Below are 16,469 nucleotides of genomic sequence, written 5' to 3' on the forward strand. Positions count from 1 at the left end.
AGCTTTTATGGGAAAATGTTACTTTGCTGTCTTGCTTTTCTGGTCAAGGTAATATGGGAAGGAGGTACACTGGCCTCAATCCTCAGAAGATGCTGAGAGACGATGGTGGGCAGTAGGACCCTAGAGAGTTCAGCAAGAGGTTGGCAGAGTCCAACCACAAGCAATCTGATGACACCGCAAGGCAACATCTGGGCTTGGGGAAAGCAATTCACTGTGGGTCACAGAATCAACTCTTGGAACAGTGGGAACCAGTGGAAGGCCAAGGATGGCAGCAAAGCCTTCCAAGATATTGTTGAGAGTGATGATGGTGAACTGGGATAAGAGGCTGTTGTCTAACACACACACCCCACCTCTGAAGCTGTCTTTATGCTTCTGGTGCCACGATCCTACAGGACTTCATGGAGCTCCTAACCTGATGGTGATGAAAACCTTACCATGGTTTTCCAACACACATCGACCGATAAGGAAAACAAAAATATACGCTTAAATATTACCGAATATAGAGAGAGCAGACCGTAAAGGTGTCCGTTGAAAATAAATGGGCAAGGAAGCAAACAAACAAAACAAAAATAAGTTGAACAATGTAGCTCTGTTGACAAACATAGTTAATTCTTTCCACATATTAAGATATAGCTTGCAAGGAGGTGAGAAGTACAACATAAACAGGCTACATGAGAGTAAAACCATCCCTCCCTGTTCCCTCCCCAACACCCCAGTAGCACAATACAATCAATAAGAAGTTCTGAATTATAGTAGAGGTAGCAGCTGTTTTGTATTCCCGGAGTCCAGAACCTTGGAACATTGCTCCCCTGATGATAGGCTTGTGTGCAGTGAGCCAATGAATGGGACAAGCTGGGTATCTGTCTCTACTGTTTGAAGCATCTCCTCCAGTACCACAGTGGAAGGGACACATGTTGGAAGTCCACTGATGACCTGCATTCAAACACAGCTTGTAATAGGGGTCTTCACACGAAACACACAGCCCCACGTGTCGCATTCGATGAACGTGTGGAGGGGTTTACGAGGCCGTGGGGTCGAGCCCCTCCCAGCACGGGAACTGTGCGCCACCCCTCCCCTTCTCTCATGATCATCCATCAGATGATTGTGAAAAGAAGCTCTCTGGGTGTACAGAGGAGTGCACAGAGCACCTCTCCGCTCAAGGAGGCACCCTGATTGGGCACGGCCCCCTCCTCGAACATAGGAACCCGCCACCCATGCATGTGGAGAACTCCTTCACACCAACGTCCAATAGGTAGGCGGTATGGAATTCTGGGAGTGGGAGGGGGTAGCCCCTGTGGCCTCACGAACCTGTCCTCCACATGCTCATTGAATGCACGGAGGGGTTTGTGTGAAGACCCCTAACGATAGCTATGGCTGTTCGCTCTTGCATGCGTGTATGTGTATTTGCACAAGCCAAACTTTAAAAAATAATAATAAAATCCACAAGTTATTAAAGTAAGCTATACAGTTCCATGTAATATAAATAGTGTTAGGTTATTATCATCATCATCATCATCATCATCATCATCATCAATTTTAGTGTTTTCATATAACTCCTAAAATAGGTGCTAGCAGAATATTAATGGAGTAGCAACAAAGTTAATAAGAACAATGCCTTTCTTCCCAATTGGCGGCAGCAAAGGGCTTCCTTCATATAGGATGGTTTTCTAATAGACCATGGTGGGTCCGTTTCATGTCTGGTAGAAGTGGTGATAGTGGTGGTGGTGCTCATGGTGGTGGTGGTGCTCATGTCTCTGAATCATCTGCCCAACTTGACCTTCATACAAGATGACCGCGGGCAGGTCTCTCACATGTTCTTTCTCCAGAACTGTCCCAGGAGCTGGGAAGCTCTTGCACACTTGATGAGTCTCTTTCGCCCTCTGCTTATGTTTCTTGTAAGTCTGCTGAGACTGCATGGGCAGGTATGGAACGTTCTGGCCAACCCGCGTGGTAGGGGAAGCCATAGGTACAGATGCCCCTTGAATGGGTTTACTCCTCACGGCCCTTCCTGTATTCGCAGAAGCGGCGTTTTTGCTTTGAGCCTTGGGAGACTTTACAAAGTGCCTGTTCGCGTCTTGACTACGCAGCCTCTGCTGTATTTCCGCAAGTTTTGCATAGGACGCTTCCATTAAATTGATGTGGCCAGGGTCAGCTGCTGGAGATCTTCGCTGGTGGGCATGGAAAACCTCTGGTTCGTGGGATCGGGATCTTGTTTGATTTGCAACGCGGACAGGTGGGTTGTGTTTCTGAGCCACTGGTGGCGATCCTAAGAAGTAACAAGTGGAACTGGTAATCTAAAATGTCTATGTTTTATTGTGCAATCCTATACATTTCTGCTCAGAAGTCCCATTGATTGTAATGTGACTTATTTGGGGTAAGTGGGTATAGCATTTTAGCCTCAATTAATAATGCTGGAGTACATCAACTACAACAGTAGATCACAACTGAAGACCAATCAACCATGGAAATGTATTCCTCCTATATACTAAATGCAGGTGATCTAGAAATAGAGGGGAGGGGAGGGAAGTCTAACAGTTAGCAGCTGTATTCAAGATGACTTCTAAATTCAGCCACAGAGAAGGGTTAATAGTCTGGATTAATGTAGATTTTATTATTAGCTGTCTTTAGTGCTATTTTGGGGATATAAATAAAATAAAATAAACAAGGCTGAAAAATGTAGGTGACGAATCAGTTGAACAAATGAAAAATACTCTGATCAACATAAAAAGGGCCCTTGAAAAATCAGTAGCATTTTTTTAAAAAAAAATATTTAATTTACAAGTACTTATTAAAATGACAATTCAGTGTGCAAGAGAAGGGGGAATTCCCCGTCTAAGACACACGTCTTATGAATAATTTAAAAACATATCGTTGGGGGGGGTTTTTAGTTTTAGGACCATTGTGGCTTTGTATGTGCGATTAATTGGCAAGGGATTTTTTTAATGAGCCCTTGTTATTAAAACAAATTTCCAGTTGGAAATCCAGTTAAGGATGCAATCCTAAACAACATTTCCAAGGGAGTGCAAATGTTGGACAATCTGGCTCACGTGGAACCATTCCTTTTCAGGCAGCCACCCTCCACAAGTAGAGGGCAGTGGTTGTAACAAAGGAGAGAGGCAGGGCTGCGGTGACCCCTCCTGTCACGTGTTTCCCTATTCAGGTACAGAACACCTGAACAGGGCTATAATCTGAAGCTAAATCATAATACTATGTCAACTGCAAACCTGCATCCTAAAGGAGAGAGGCGGGGCTGCAGTGACCCCTCCTGTCACATATTTCCCTATTCAGGTACAGAACACCTGAACAGGGCTATAATCTGAAGCTAAATCATAATACGATGTCAACTGCAAACCTGCATCCTAAAGGAGAGAGGCGGGGCTGCGGTGACCCCTCCTGTCACGTGTTTCCCTATTCAGGTACAGAACACCTGAACAGGGCTATAATCTGAAGCTAAATCATAATATGATGTCAACTGCAAACCTGCATACTAATCTAATCGCAGCCTGACTCTTCCCCCACTCCCACAGGGCAAACTGTCATCTTGGCCCTGTGGGGGAGAAGAAACAGCAAGGGGACGAGGAGCAGGCTGAGGAAACATTGGGGCCTGCTCCAGTTGGACTCCCCTCCTTCAGGAGCAGGACAATCCCATCAGCCCTGTTGCCGGTCCACTTAATCTCTCTCTCTCTCTCTCTCTCTTTTTCCATCTTCCCTCCTGAACTCCTTTTCCTTGTGTGTCATGTCTTTATTAGACTGTAAGCCTGAGGGCAGGGACTGTCTTTTTTGCTAACTAATTGTAAGCCACTCCGAGAGTCTTTTTTGGCTGAGGAGCGGGGTATAAGTATGATTAATAATAATAATAATAATAATAATAATAATAATAATAATAATAATACCTCGATCTTATTTCAAAACCATTCTCATTGGGGACTAATTACAGCAGTTTCTGTTCTTCTACCACAGAATACTTTTTAAAAGTAATCTAAAGGTTCCAGTTTAAGAAACAAATAAAAAGGAGATTCCTGACCCTGGTCAACAGCTAGCTGGCCACGGTATGAACAGAGTGTTAGACTAGATGGACCCTTGGTCCGATCCAGCAGGGCTCTTCTTATGTTAAATGGGATCCCAATGATATAAAAGGCATGTGTATAACATACCTGGCCCAAATTTTGACGTATAGTTTTCTATTCCTGCAAGATCCAAATAGTGGTTTCTCCTTTCAATATTTTCATCAACGCAATGGCGATAGCATCCGTTCTGTTCAGGCTTGGCCTCACCGTGTTGGTACCTGTAAGCAGGAAGGCAAATTACAATGCATACATTATTAGCATTACAGTCAAACCAATGAGCACACTGAAACCAAGACCCTGAAGAGGACGAGCAGGCTGTGCTAGGCTAGTTGTACCAGTCCTTTGACACAATATGAAGGCCATTGCATACTGAATGTTCATCTAATAAAGACAGAGCATATGTGAGAGTCTTAATACACACACACACACACACACACACACACACACACACACGCTCCAGGGGTGCAAAGTCTGAATGCTCCCTTTAATGAGTACGGAAATGTCCCACAACTGCAATGGGGATTTCAGGATATCTCTTGCCTGAATCCTGCTCGTAAGAACATGCACACTAAGAAATATGTATCTTAGCATTTCTTCTTGAGCTACACAGGAAAGCCTGAGTTTATTGCATTTTTTTCTTAATCTGAACACCTTGAGAGTCTGCTTCAATGTCTCCTATTGTAAGTGGGTTGGATCTAAGCATCCATCTTCTGTGAGAGGAAGGCTCCACTTGCTGCACATCCCTTCAACCACAGCTCTCCCCATGCAGCAGGGTCTCCTGACTCTCTGTGTCACACAGGCACACTTGTCATTAATTTACAGACCCCAGGCCAATCAATCAAATTTATTACGGTAAAATAACCAGCATATCAGAACAAATGAACAATGAAATACAGTTAAAAAATAACAACAGTAAAGTTAAAATTGAGAGATTAGAAGTCAAAATATACAAGCACTATCAGAAAAAACATAAAACCCATCTGGAGAACGTTCAACAATAAGAACACAGGATGGAATGCTTCTTCCAAATACCAATACGTTGGTATTTGCAGTAGGGGTGTGCACGGACCCCCCACTCCGCATCACTTTCAGATCCGCCATTTTCGGATCGGGCCGCTCCGCCCCGCCCCCACTCCGCTCCGCTCGGAGCTCCAGATCCGGATCGGAGCTCCGTTCCCCCCCCCCCATAGGGGGGGTTACCGGGCCCTGCCGCCATCGCCGCCCATGCGGCGACGGTGGCAGAGCCCAGTAAGGGACCAAGGGAGAGGGGGACCTTACCTGCCTCCGTCCGTGGTCCGTCGCCGTCTTCAATTGAGCCCGCGGTTCCACCAGGAAGTCTGGGCCGCGGCCCAGACTTCCTGCTGGAACCACGGGCTCAATTGAAGACGCTGACGGACCACGGACGTAGGCAGGTAAGGGAGAGGAGGGGGGTTACCGGGCCCTGCCGCTGTTGCCGCATGGGTGACAGCGACAGCGGCAGGGCCCGATAAACCCCACTTACCTTTCCGGCGGAGCTCCGGATCGAGGCGAAGGATCCGCCTTCACCTCGATCCTCTCCGCCATGCTCCGCCGGCCCCCCAATCCTCTTCGCCTCTGCCTTAAGGGCAGGCAAAGCCCCCCGCTCCGCTCCTGCTTCTCCAGTCCGATTAGAAGCGGAGCACATCCCTAATTTGCAGTCTGAAGTTTTTAGATGGACTTGCGTTAAACATATTTTCTCCTGCGAAAAAGGAAAGGTCTGCTGCCCCATTCATAAGAACGTAAGAAGTGACATGTTGGATCAGACCAAGGGTCCATCTCGTCCAGCACTCTGTTCACACAGTGGCCAACCAGCCATCGGCCAGGGATGAACAAGCAAGACATGGTTGTTGCTGTGTGCAACTGGGGCACACAGGCTTATTGCCTCGAATACTGGAGATCACACACAACCATCAGGGCTAGTAGCCATGGATAGCCTTTGCCTCCAGGAACTTATCCAACCCCCTTTTAAAGCCATCCAGATTGGTGGCCATCACTACATCCTGTGGTAGTGAGTTCCATAACTTAACTATGTGCTGTGTGAAGAAGTACTTCCTCTTATTTGTCCTGGATCTCCCACCAATCAGCTTCATGGGATGACCCCAGGTTCTAGTATTCTGAGAGAGGGAGAAAAATGTCCCCCTATCCACATTCTCCATACCATGCATAACTTTGTACACCTCTATCATGTCTCCCCTTAGCCAACTCTTTTCCAAGCTAAACAATCCCAGTTGGTGTAACCTTCCCTTATTGGGGAGATGCTCCAGCCCCTTAATCATTTTAGTTGCCCTTTTCTACACTTTTCCCAGCTCTCTACAACAGGATATGGCTGCTGCACAAAATCTAGCCACTTTAGCTGTGACCTGAAAGTTCCATGGTCATTTGGGGGAAGCCCACTTCCACCAGTGCAGTTGATCCAGCATCATTCCGGATCCACCAGAGGATGTCTGACGTCCTACCCGGCCCGTCGAGTTCTCCTTGCAATCTCAGTATGCTTGGCAAATGAGAGGGACAGCAGGTTTAAAACCCTGGGAGATAAAAGAACATGCTCCCTGACTGGGATGGGGATAGTTTTAATAAAGCCAGATCAACTGCTGGCTCCACAAGTCCAGCTCTCTTTCCTGTTCAGCACTACCAATTTATTTATAGCAGAACTATTTCCTGAGAATGAATATCTGAAATACCAGTCACTTATGAGCCAAGCAAGCAAAGGAGAAAGAGAAAGAAACTTTGCTAAGAGTTTCAATGGGGTTGCAGCCAAGAACTCAGCACAATCAAATGCAACACGGCCAACAGAATGATGCCTAAGTATGTGAACAATTTCAGATATGAGACATCAAAAAGATACAATGCCTGAACCCTTTCAAAGAGGTTTCTATGACTGTTAACATGCAATCGGGCCGACCTTCTTCACTTCCCCCACTGTACAACTCTTCTGCCTTTGCCTACATCACTGAAGCAGTGTCATCCGCCATCATGGCAATGCAGGGCAATAGGAAATGCAAAACAGAATTTAACTAGAGAAGTGCTCGTGCTTAGCATCCTGTTCCCCAGCGCGGCCAATCAGGGAAGTCCACAAGCATAAACATATAGGTTGTGTTTAGCTTTCATAGGCTATTTCTACACCAGCCGAAAAATGCAGGCTGGTCACGGCCAAGTCCCTGTGTGTCCAAATGAGGAAAGAGGGATGAGAATGGGTTTTCCCAGGGATAAGTACTCCCTGAGAAAATCCGACTCTTTCCGCGGTCTCGGAATGATCCCGAGACCACGGGAGGTGTGTGGCCGGCCGCCCCAGCTTCTGCACTCCTCCCCGCAAGTAGAGGGAAGGGGCCGGGAGGAATCAGGGGTAGGTGAAGGAGAGTGCGCAGGGGGTTTTGTGTGTGTGTGTTTTTCACTTATGCTCCAGCTCCTGTACCTTTAAAAAAAATTGGCCGCCTCCACTCACGCAACGTCCCTCTTCCCATCCCAGATGTTGCGCTGGCCATGTGGACACGGGATGATCTCGGCAGGAGGTAAGTCCGAGATTGCCCCCCCTCCCTCCACACCTGTATGGTGTAGAAAGGGCCATACTCTAGCTAAGAGCTGCTGGTTGAACTATCTATGATTATGTCCAATTGTCCTTTAAGCTCCTTGGTGAATAGCTATCATTACATCCTACAGTGGTCAGTTCCACAGGTTAATTGTGTGAAGAAGTTCTTTCTGTCTTTCTCAAATTTACTGCCCATCAATTTCACTACACAACCCCCAAATTCAAGTAATATGGGAGATGGGCATGGGGGAAAGATCTTCTATTAGATAATGAGGTTTTCTATTAAAGTAATGTCTATAGAGGTGTCCAGGCTTTCGGGTAGCACAGGACTTTTCATCAGGCCTTACCTGTCTTTTTAATTTCCAGTAACTGACTCCCTAAGGGCCAAAACAAATGTTACTTTAAATCTAGCAACTACACCTTTTTCTTTCTTCATTTTTACTATAGAATAGGCCCAGAGTCCCCAATCCAGATCTCAAATGCCCCTCCCCACACACCCACACTAGGGACCCAATCCAGATTGTGTGCCCTGTGCCTACTCTAAAGAGAGAGAAAAGATGTAGCTGCTAGCCACAGTTGTTTTCATTGCTTTTCTTTAATTGTGCCTGTTAAAAGACAGACAAAGCAAATATAGGGTTGTTTTAAATTCATTTCAGAGATAGTCTTTTTGATGGCAAATGGGCATTTCAAACCAATTGTTTCATCTTGTTGCTTTTTTTTTAATGAGTGCTGCTACCTACACAGCGTCCTGAGGATATGGCAGGACAGACATCAAAATGCCCAAATACACCAGATGAAAAGGCAGGATACCAAGGCAAATCTTAGCCAAATGCTTCTCTCTGCTAATCTTTGCCAATGACATGACAAGATGTTTTTCCAGAGAAACAAGGCCTGTTTCCCAGACTGGCATCCTAAATAATGCTGCACATTCCTTCAGGGAGACACAACTTCAAATAGGCCTGTTTTATCTAATCTTTTCAAGGCTGCAGTGATACCTGCAGCTGCGCATAAAAGAGGCCACTGTCTCTCTGCTTTACTAAAAACCGATGCATCCCTGAGTCACATGAGGAAAGAAAACAACAGCCCCCAAAACACTTTTAAACTACTGTCGAAAGGGCATTTCTGAAAATTCTTTTTAAAGCACACAGTATCCTTTTCTTCAAATAGTTTATGAGAAGTACCGTTTATCTTTTCCATTCATGGCTCTTGCCTACTGCTATAAATTCTGCTGTAAATCTGTTGGCCTTGAAGGAGCCACAGGACTAACTGTTGACTTTGCAGCAAAAGACTTGCACTGGCTACCCCAGCAGAACTTAACCCCAAAAGAAATTTCCAGGTACAGTAAGTGGGCGTAGGATTGCAGCTTTAAGTTCTGAACAAGGTAAGTGGTGGCAAATCCATGATTGGATCTCCTGTGGGTTTGTTGTTGTTGTTTTAATTGCAAATTAAAGTGATTGGGATCTTAATATTGGTGAATGGTAAGTTAACTAGGACAACCGTATGAAAAGGAGGACAGGGCTCCAGTATCTTTAACTGTTGGGATGAAAAGCGAATTTCAGCAGATGTCATTGTCTCTTCATCACAACAGTTAAAGCTGCAGGAGCCCTGCCCTCTTTTGTATCTGGTCAAGAGAGCAGGGCTCCTGCAGCTTTAACTGTTGTGATGAAGAGGGAATTTCAACAGGTGCTGCATGCATACAAATGACGCCTGCTGAAATTCCCTTTTCAGTACAAGTATTAAAGATACAGGAGCCCGGTCCTCCTTTCCACAGGTAAAGTTAACCCTTCCTCCCATCACCACCATTTCTTTTCTGGTTTGAATTGCCCACCCCAGCTGTTGTTTTCCCTACAAGAACCATATGGAGAAGGAGATGGATATTTGAGGAGGAACAGTGGCCATGAAAAGAGCCCCATGAAAAAGGCTCCTCCGTTCCAGCAGGCTGTACAGAGGAAGATGAACGGGGAAGCAGGGACCATTTCACCAGTTCTGCTGGAAGACTTATTTCCCCCAGACCCAGACCCTCTGGAATCCCAATGCCACTTATTTCTACCCTGCCTCTCCCGCCAAAAGGTAGCTCAAAGTGGCTAACAGCATCATCATAAAGAAGCTAATCCAAGGGTATCGAGTAAAATATCAGAAGGCAACAATATGAACCATTATCTAACAATAAAAATACTCAATTGCACAAACAAAGGCCACCACATGGGGCCTTCTCATCCAATTACTGCTTGGCGGGGTGGGGGGGAGAACCATCAGGTGGTGGAGCCTTGCTTGACAGGCCTTGCCCAAGCTTTTGAGCGTTACCATGGCAACTTTTGCAAAGTCACAGGGAAACAGAAGTTGGAAGGGGCCCCACAGTTGCCATGAATGCTGGAGTTAAGTTCTAAATTCAAATCTAAAGCCCCTCTCAGAGCCAGCTACACCAGCCTCCCCCAACCTGATGCATGTTGGAAGTTGTAGTCTAACACAGCTGGACAGCATCAGGATGAGGAAGTGTGGACCAGGCCATCACTGCCACAAAGTGCCAAACCAGAGATTACTTCAACTATGTGTCTTTCTCTTCCTTTCCTTTCCTTCTTTTCTTCATTTTTACTCTACAGTAGGTGCAGGGTGCCCAACTGGGATCGGGTCACTAGTGTACTCGGCAGGGAAGGGTGCATTGGGAACTTTAAAGATCTGGATGCCTGAGCCTTCTCTAGAGTAAAAATGGAAGGGGAAAAGACACAGCTGCTAGATACACATTTAAATGTCTGTTTTGGCCCAGAGATCCCTATTCATGAGACAGATGAAGCGTTTTGTTCCTGCTTACCTGAGGGAACTCCTCGGCTTCTTTTCAGAATTCCTCTGTTCTTCGTTGGCTTTGCTCTCCACTCGGTGCCTTGAGCTTTGTAGATCTGCTCCCATGATACAAAACAACACGTTATTTTCCCTTCTTATTATCGATTCTCTTTAAAAGTTCAACAACCAGGGCCATCTACCCTTGATACCAATGAAGCAGACAACTGCGTCTTCTCATATAGCCACACCTAGAGAGAGGAAATGATTTGGTATGCACTGAATCATTCTCTAGTTTTGGAGGGGAAGAAAGTGAGCCATTGAGAGATATTTGTGGATGAAAGCAGGAGAGGGAAATATAAATGAGAGTTGGTCTACTAGAAAAGGGAGGAACCCTTAAAGTTACAAATATGTCAGAGTGAACTATGGACTTAGAGCCTTTCTACACTCTTGATTCCTCTCTTACATAGCTTGCAGGTCCTCTACACAATGTTATCATCCTCCAGAGCCTCTCCCATTCTTTGCAACCATTATTGTAGTTCTTTTCCTAACAAGGAATGTCTGGTATTTTTCTAAACAGCATTATAGAATGCTCCTGTATTTGCACAATTCCACTATACCACAATGCCATCTAGTGGTTGTGTAATGGAATATATGGGAAGGCAGATAAAGAAAACCCCCGAGTGGGGGCGGGCAGAACACATGTAAAGAAGCTGATCTTAATCTCACAAAGAATCTGGAAGCAGAAGCCTCGGTAAAGGTGTGGGTTAAAAACCTCATGTAGAAAAAGCTCTTAGGATGGAGGAAACAGTCTATTTCTGGTGCATGTCATTTTCACCTCTGTTCTCTCCAATTTCCACATTAATCTGAGATTTTTTTAAAAAAAATCTGCACAACAATGTGTTTAAATATTTTCTCTCAAAATGCATATTTTAAAATGCATTTGATACTCTTTATCAGCTGAGACCTTGCATTGCAACATACACTAATCCAGAGGCGCGAATCAGGTCAGTTCGTCTCAGAATTTGCAAAGTTCAAACGGACTAGAAGGAAGCCATGCTCACCACTATCCTATGCTTTGCATCTGCAAGCCAAGCTGCAAGCTGTTTTTTGAACTATTCTAACTAGGACTAACATTGGGCCTACTCTAAGCAGGACTAAGTTTGGATACAACCCATTTGGACCCAGTAATAACCAGATATTCTTATATGAATTCGTACTGTAGAACTATACAATGAGCAGAAAGCTGGGGTTAGGCAGGCAGGCACATTGGTTGAAAACTTCATAAGCGGCAAATATTTAATAGCTTTTAAAGCAATCTATGCATTGGGATTCAAATGCCTGGCTAGCTTAGTCCAAACCTGTAGCTGTTCCAGACTTCCACTGTTTTTTTTCTGGTGAGGCGGGGAAGGGCTGTAGCTCCATGGAAGAGGGCATGCCATGCAGTGCAGAAGAACCCAGGTTCAATCCCTGATACCTCCAGTTAAAAGGTTCAGGTAAGCAGCCTTTGATCCGAAAGACCCTTCTCTAGCTGAGACCCGGACAGCCACTGACAGTCAGAACAGAGAATACTGGGGTAGGTGGCCAAATAGTTTGACTTTGTATGACGGCAGCTCCCTATGTTTGAAGGCAACACAATCCTCTGAGTAATGAGTTGATTAATCTGGATTTAAGCATTGGAAATAAACAAGCTTTAGAATCAAACTCTTACCAGCATGATTCAGAAGAATACTTTTTTTCTTCTGACTTCCATCTGGAGCTACAGTGAGCTTCACCCGCAAAGTTTTACTGGAGCTGGGAGAGTGATTTACTGAAGCGTCGACTACTTCATAGATGGTGTGAAGCAAGCTGGTGATGTCCTAGAATCAAGGATGAAACAAACAGAGGAAGGCAAGCGAGTTAAAAACAGTACTAAATAACATGTTGTGTTTTCTGCTCCATGAAACTTACCTCTGACTGCCCTCATTGAAACAGTAGTCCTTGCTAACATTCATCCATTGACAGTTTCCCTACAAACAGAATATCTACAAACATTCTGTGACATCAGAGCAGCTCAACCAATGGCAGGGTTTCTAGGAAGGAAGGTCATAGCCAGTTGTTTTGTCTATTATATGTAAGAGATTTCAATTACAAATACTGGTATTGAACAATTTGGTGAAATTTATGGCCAAACTGTTTCAGCTACCAACTAAGATTACCAACTCTTTAAAACCAAGTTACCTGAAGGATCATCTCCTCCCATATATACCTGCCTTGACTCTAAAATCGTCTTTAGCCGCCCTTCTCCAAGAGCCCCCATCAAATGAAGTGAGGTGGATGTTTACTAAGAAGAGGGCCTTTTCTGTTGTAGCACCCCAGCTGTGAAAAGAGCTCCCTGGTATCTAAACTCAACTGGATTGATTCTAGATACTTAGAAAGACAAGAGATGTCTATGCCTACTTTCTTAAACTACTGGAATGCCTGCCAAGGAAGAGATGGTTTTGATATAAATTCCATCTAGCTACATCACAGGAAGAAGTGAGATAACAACACCCTATCTGCTGGCTTGGTAGAGAAAAAATGTCCTTTGGCTTCTTCCCTCCCAGAGCTGCCTTTATCAACTGAAATTCTACCTAGCTGGATCTGAGGGTGAAGCCAGGCAGCAAAGACAGTATGTAAATATAGAAGGTCAGTAAATAATCACACAAGTTCCAACAAGTGTGAAATGTATATTATCATATATATTCTTCACGTCACGTTGGCTGATCCTGTGAGCCAAATTCAATAGGGACCCAGCTGCCGCTCACCGATCCATCCCTGGAAGACACACATGGATAACCCATTCAAAACACCTTTTTCCCGTGTGTGTGCGTGTTAAAGGCGTGTCAGATCTGACACGCCTTTAAGGAAGACACCTTAAACCATGGCTTTAACCACAGTGGTTTAAGGTGTCTTCTGAACAGGGCCATGGATTCCAATATAATATAATTTGTGTGTCAGGATTCGTTCTTGTGACCTGGGCTCACTGAGCAACTCTTTAAGGATCTATGCCTCCTTAAGAGTCCTATCTTCCTTCCTTTTACCTTCCCCTTCTGAATAACATGGGGTTTAGGTTGTAGTCATGGGGTGATACTCCAGACATTTGTGGCTTAACACAACAGTTTACTAATAAAGTAAAACAAGCAAATTTCAACTAAAGGTACTTAGTCAATAGAGCTGATACAAAGGCATTAAAAGAAAATAACAGTTGCAAAAATGCAAGTTCCTTTACCCTAAGCTGCTTCTTTCTGCTCTTTCCAAAAGCTCTGGTCTTTCTCTGGCTTTGGTCTGTTCTGCCTTGGCTCTGGTCTGGCTCGCTCACTCTTTTTTACACTCTTCTTCCAAAACAGAGAATAAAGATCCCACTTTGAGGAAATGAAACATAACTGGAGAAATGAAACTACTCCTCTCAGGAATACCCGCTTCCAACAGAAAACTCCAGGCTGCTAGGCCTGAGTTTATTACCTTGCCTCTGGAGGCCTCAAACCTTCATAGTCTGTGTGTACCTATTCCACAAAACTCTTTCTTCTGTCTCATCTCCAGACACTCTCCCTCTAATCTTCAAAGTCTGTTGACAGCTTATATCTATCGTTTTTGACAAAAAAAATCAAGAACACCTGTTGGACAATCTGTGTCAAGGACCAACTGTTTGAGACAAAACAGGTGACCATCTGAGTGTACTTCACATTTCTTATTTTCTCTCACATCCTCTTGATGTATCTCTTCACCTATCAGAAACTCCATTAACAAACGCAGTGCCTCTTTAAACACGGCTACGGTGCAAACCATTATGGTGCTCAGAAGGAAGTTTGTTCAGAGACAGCGATAATACATGGGCAATACATCTCTCTTTCAAATGCCAATCTGTTTTCTAACTCACCAGGCCAGAAAATTCTGCACTTCACACATGACAAAGCTGAAAGGTTTGGATGGTCGTAAATTACTTTGCTGCTCTGCAGCCATAGGTAATTTCCATCGCCTGCAAGTCCCTACTGAAGCAACGGGTATCCTGTGTTCTGATCTTGTCATGGTGTCACAGCCTACTAATCCTGTAGCTCCTAAGCACACAAGCATCCATGTAATCTACTACCAAATGAAGTTCCCTGTAGACTGGACACAGTATAGATAATAAATCAGCTGCAAGAATGTAGTTGATTGTTTATTTCAATGCACAGCGCACCTCCAATAATGGGACAACCTGAAAACATTTCAAGTGGGGCCATTTCAGACTGTCTAATGGCACGTGAATGTCAATGCACAGTGCATTACTCAGCTGGGCATGGATAAATATTTGCTGTATCCAAAGTAGAGAACCAAGCATTCTATGACCAGGAATCCTACACTCAAGGTAACGTGATGTGGAAAGCACATGCACGCATCCATATGCTCTCATACTCTCCATTCACAGTCTCTTCCTTTTTGATGAGGAAGGATCACGCTAACCTTGTTTATGCATGTGTCATACCACTTGTGTCATACATTCAGGCAGTAAGGGGACTCATAGACTCTTAGAATTGTAGAGTTGGAAGGGGCCTATAAGGCCATCAAGTCCAACCCCCTGCTCAATGCAGGAATCTACCCTAAAGCATACCTGACAGATGGTTGTCCAGCTGCCTCTTGAAGGCCTCTTGTGTGGGAGAGCTCACAACCTCCCATGGCAACTGGTTCCATTGTCACACTGCTCTACCAGTCAGGAACACACTCTTCTAAACCCCCTACAGGATCCCTAACCAGAGAGTTGGCAAATGGGATCGTGAGGCTCAAGGTTTCACTCAGTGTAACGTGAATGATTCCAAAGTGATAAGCAGGAATTGACCATGTGAACACCACAACGGATCATGTGACTTTGACTTTGACTGGCCCAGTTCTTAACATCTAGGCATGGTGGTAGGGTGGGATTGCACTTCTCCCCACTTCCAGTGAGCACCTTTGCTGCCTCCATGCCTGCTAGACATCTACACATTGGAACCTTGGGCAGTATCGAAATCAAATTGTGGATTATTCACAAAATAGTTGTGCGATAACTGAAGTTATGCTTACGCAAGCAGTTTGTATTATGCTTGTTGAAGCCTTTGTGCAATTCGTTGTGCAACAAGTTGTGCATAACCCGGGTTGCAGAAGGGTTCTGCACAAAGAATTGCACAATGGATTGCACACGCATAATGCACAACCACTTGCGCAACCACACTCATGCTGAACTACTCTTCAGCATAGTTCAGAACCTAGTTTCCGCTAGTGCAACGTCATTTGCGCTAATGGAATGACACAATCGGACAGCGCTCCTTCATTTCCGTAGAAGTTATGGATAAAATCCATCATGCGTCAGCTCAACCACAAAATCAATATCCCATCTAAAGATCTACAAGTCAACCATATGATTTGGGGTCTACGTCATTGGACATACCTCCGGATAAGTGTGCGTATGATTATTTGGAGTGCAGTTGCTCATCATGACAACCTCCATAGCCATGCCCCCAAGGGGAGTCCAAAAATTCCAGCAGCTGTTGGATCCATATCAACAAACCAGTTTTAGCAGTTTTATCTTCCCCAGGAGCAGGCCTTTTGTAAAGTCAATGGGTCTTAATTGCCCATTGAAGACCAAGACACCCCAACATGCTTTGCATTACAACAGGGATAGCTCACAATTATATAGTGCTGCCGGGGGAGGGGGGACATTGCCCCCCAGGTACTGTGAAGCTTGCAGCTAACTTCAGAGAGAAGAGGGAACTGGAAGGGGGTGGCACATGACATCAGCATCCCTGCATACCGTCAAGAGCTGCATTGGGTCCTTTTGAGCTCTGGCTCTACAACACTACTGGTTTAGGCATGTCGGATTTTTTACAAATCACCCCTGTGCAAATGAAACAGCTGCGCATTGAGGTCCAGCAGGCAGGATGGGTGGATAAATGTCATCTGCTCCCCTGCCATGCATAACATGTACTGTACGTCCATCAAAACTGGCCTGCTCTAAAGATGCTGTATGTAATCCTTTGGCCCTAATTAGACTTGCTAACGCTAATGCTACAGTTCCTAGGTTTCAAGGTGAGAACTTATTAACGGCTGTG

The 16,469-nt window shown here is 44.9% G+C and overlaps 1 protein-coding gene across 2 annotated transcripts in view; it reads right to left on the reverse strand.

Annotated features, from left to right (window-relative positions):
* Positions 1-1,478: 1,478 nt before the first annotated feature.
* Positions 1,479-16,469, reverse strand: part of NKD1 (NKD inhibitor of WNT signaling pathway 1) — a 132,537-nt gene continuing 117,546 nt past the window's right edge. For both annotated transcript variants that reach the window (XM_063140973.1, XM_063140974.1), the window contains 4 exons: positions 12,098-12,245; positions 10,421-10,505; positions 4,155-4,285; positions 1,479-2,266 (listed from right to left, as the gene is read on the reverse strand). In XM_063140973.1, coding sequence (XP_062997043.1) covers positions 1,692-2,266; positions 4,155-4,285; positions 10,421-10,505; positions 12,098-12,245 — 939 coding nt within the window. In that variant the 3' untranslated portion in view covers positions 1,479-1,691. The remainder of the gene's footprint in view (positions 2,267-4,154; positions 4,286-10,420; positions 10,506-12,097; positions 12,246-16,469) is intronic.

The sequence above is a fragment of the Elgaria multicarinata genome, chromosome 14 (genome assembly GCF_023053635.1).
Source record: "Elgaria multicarinata webbii isolate HBS135686 ecotype San Diego chromosome 14, rElgMul1.1.pri, whole genome shotgun sequence".
Lineage (NCBI taxonomy): Eukaryota > Metazoa > Chordata > Lepidosauria > Squamata > Anguidae > Elgaria > Elgaria multicarinata.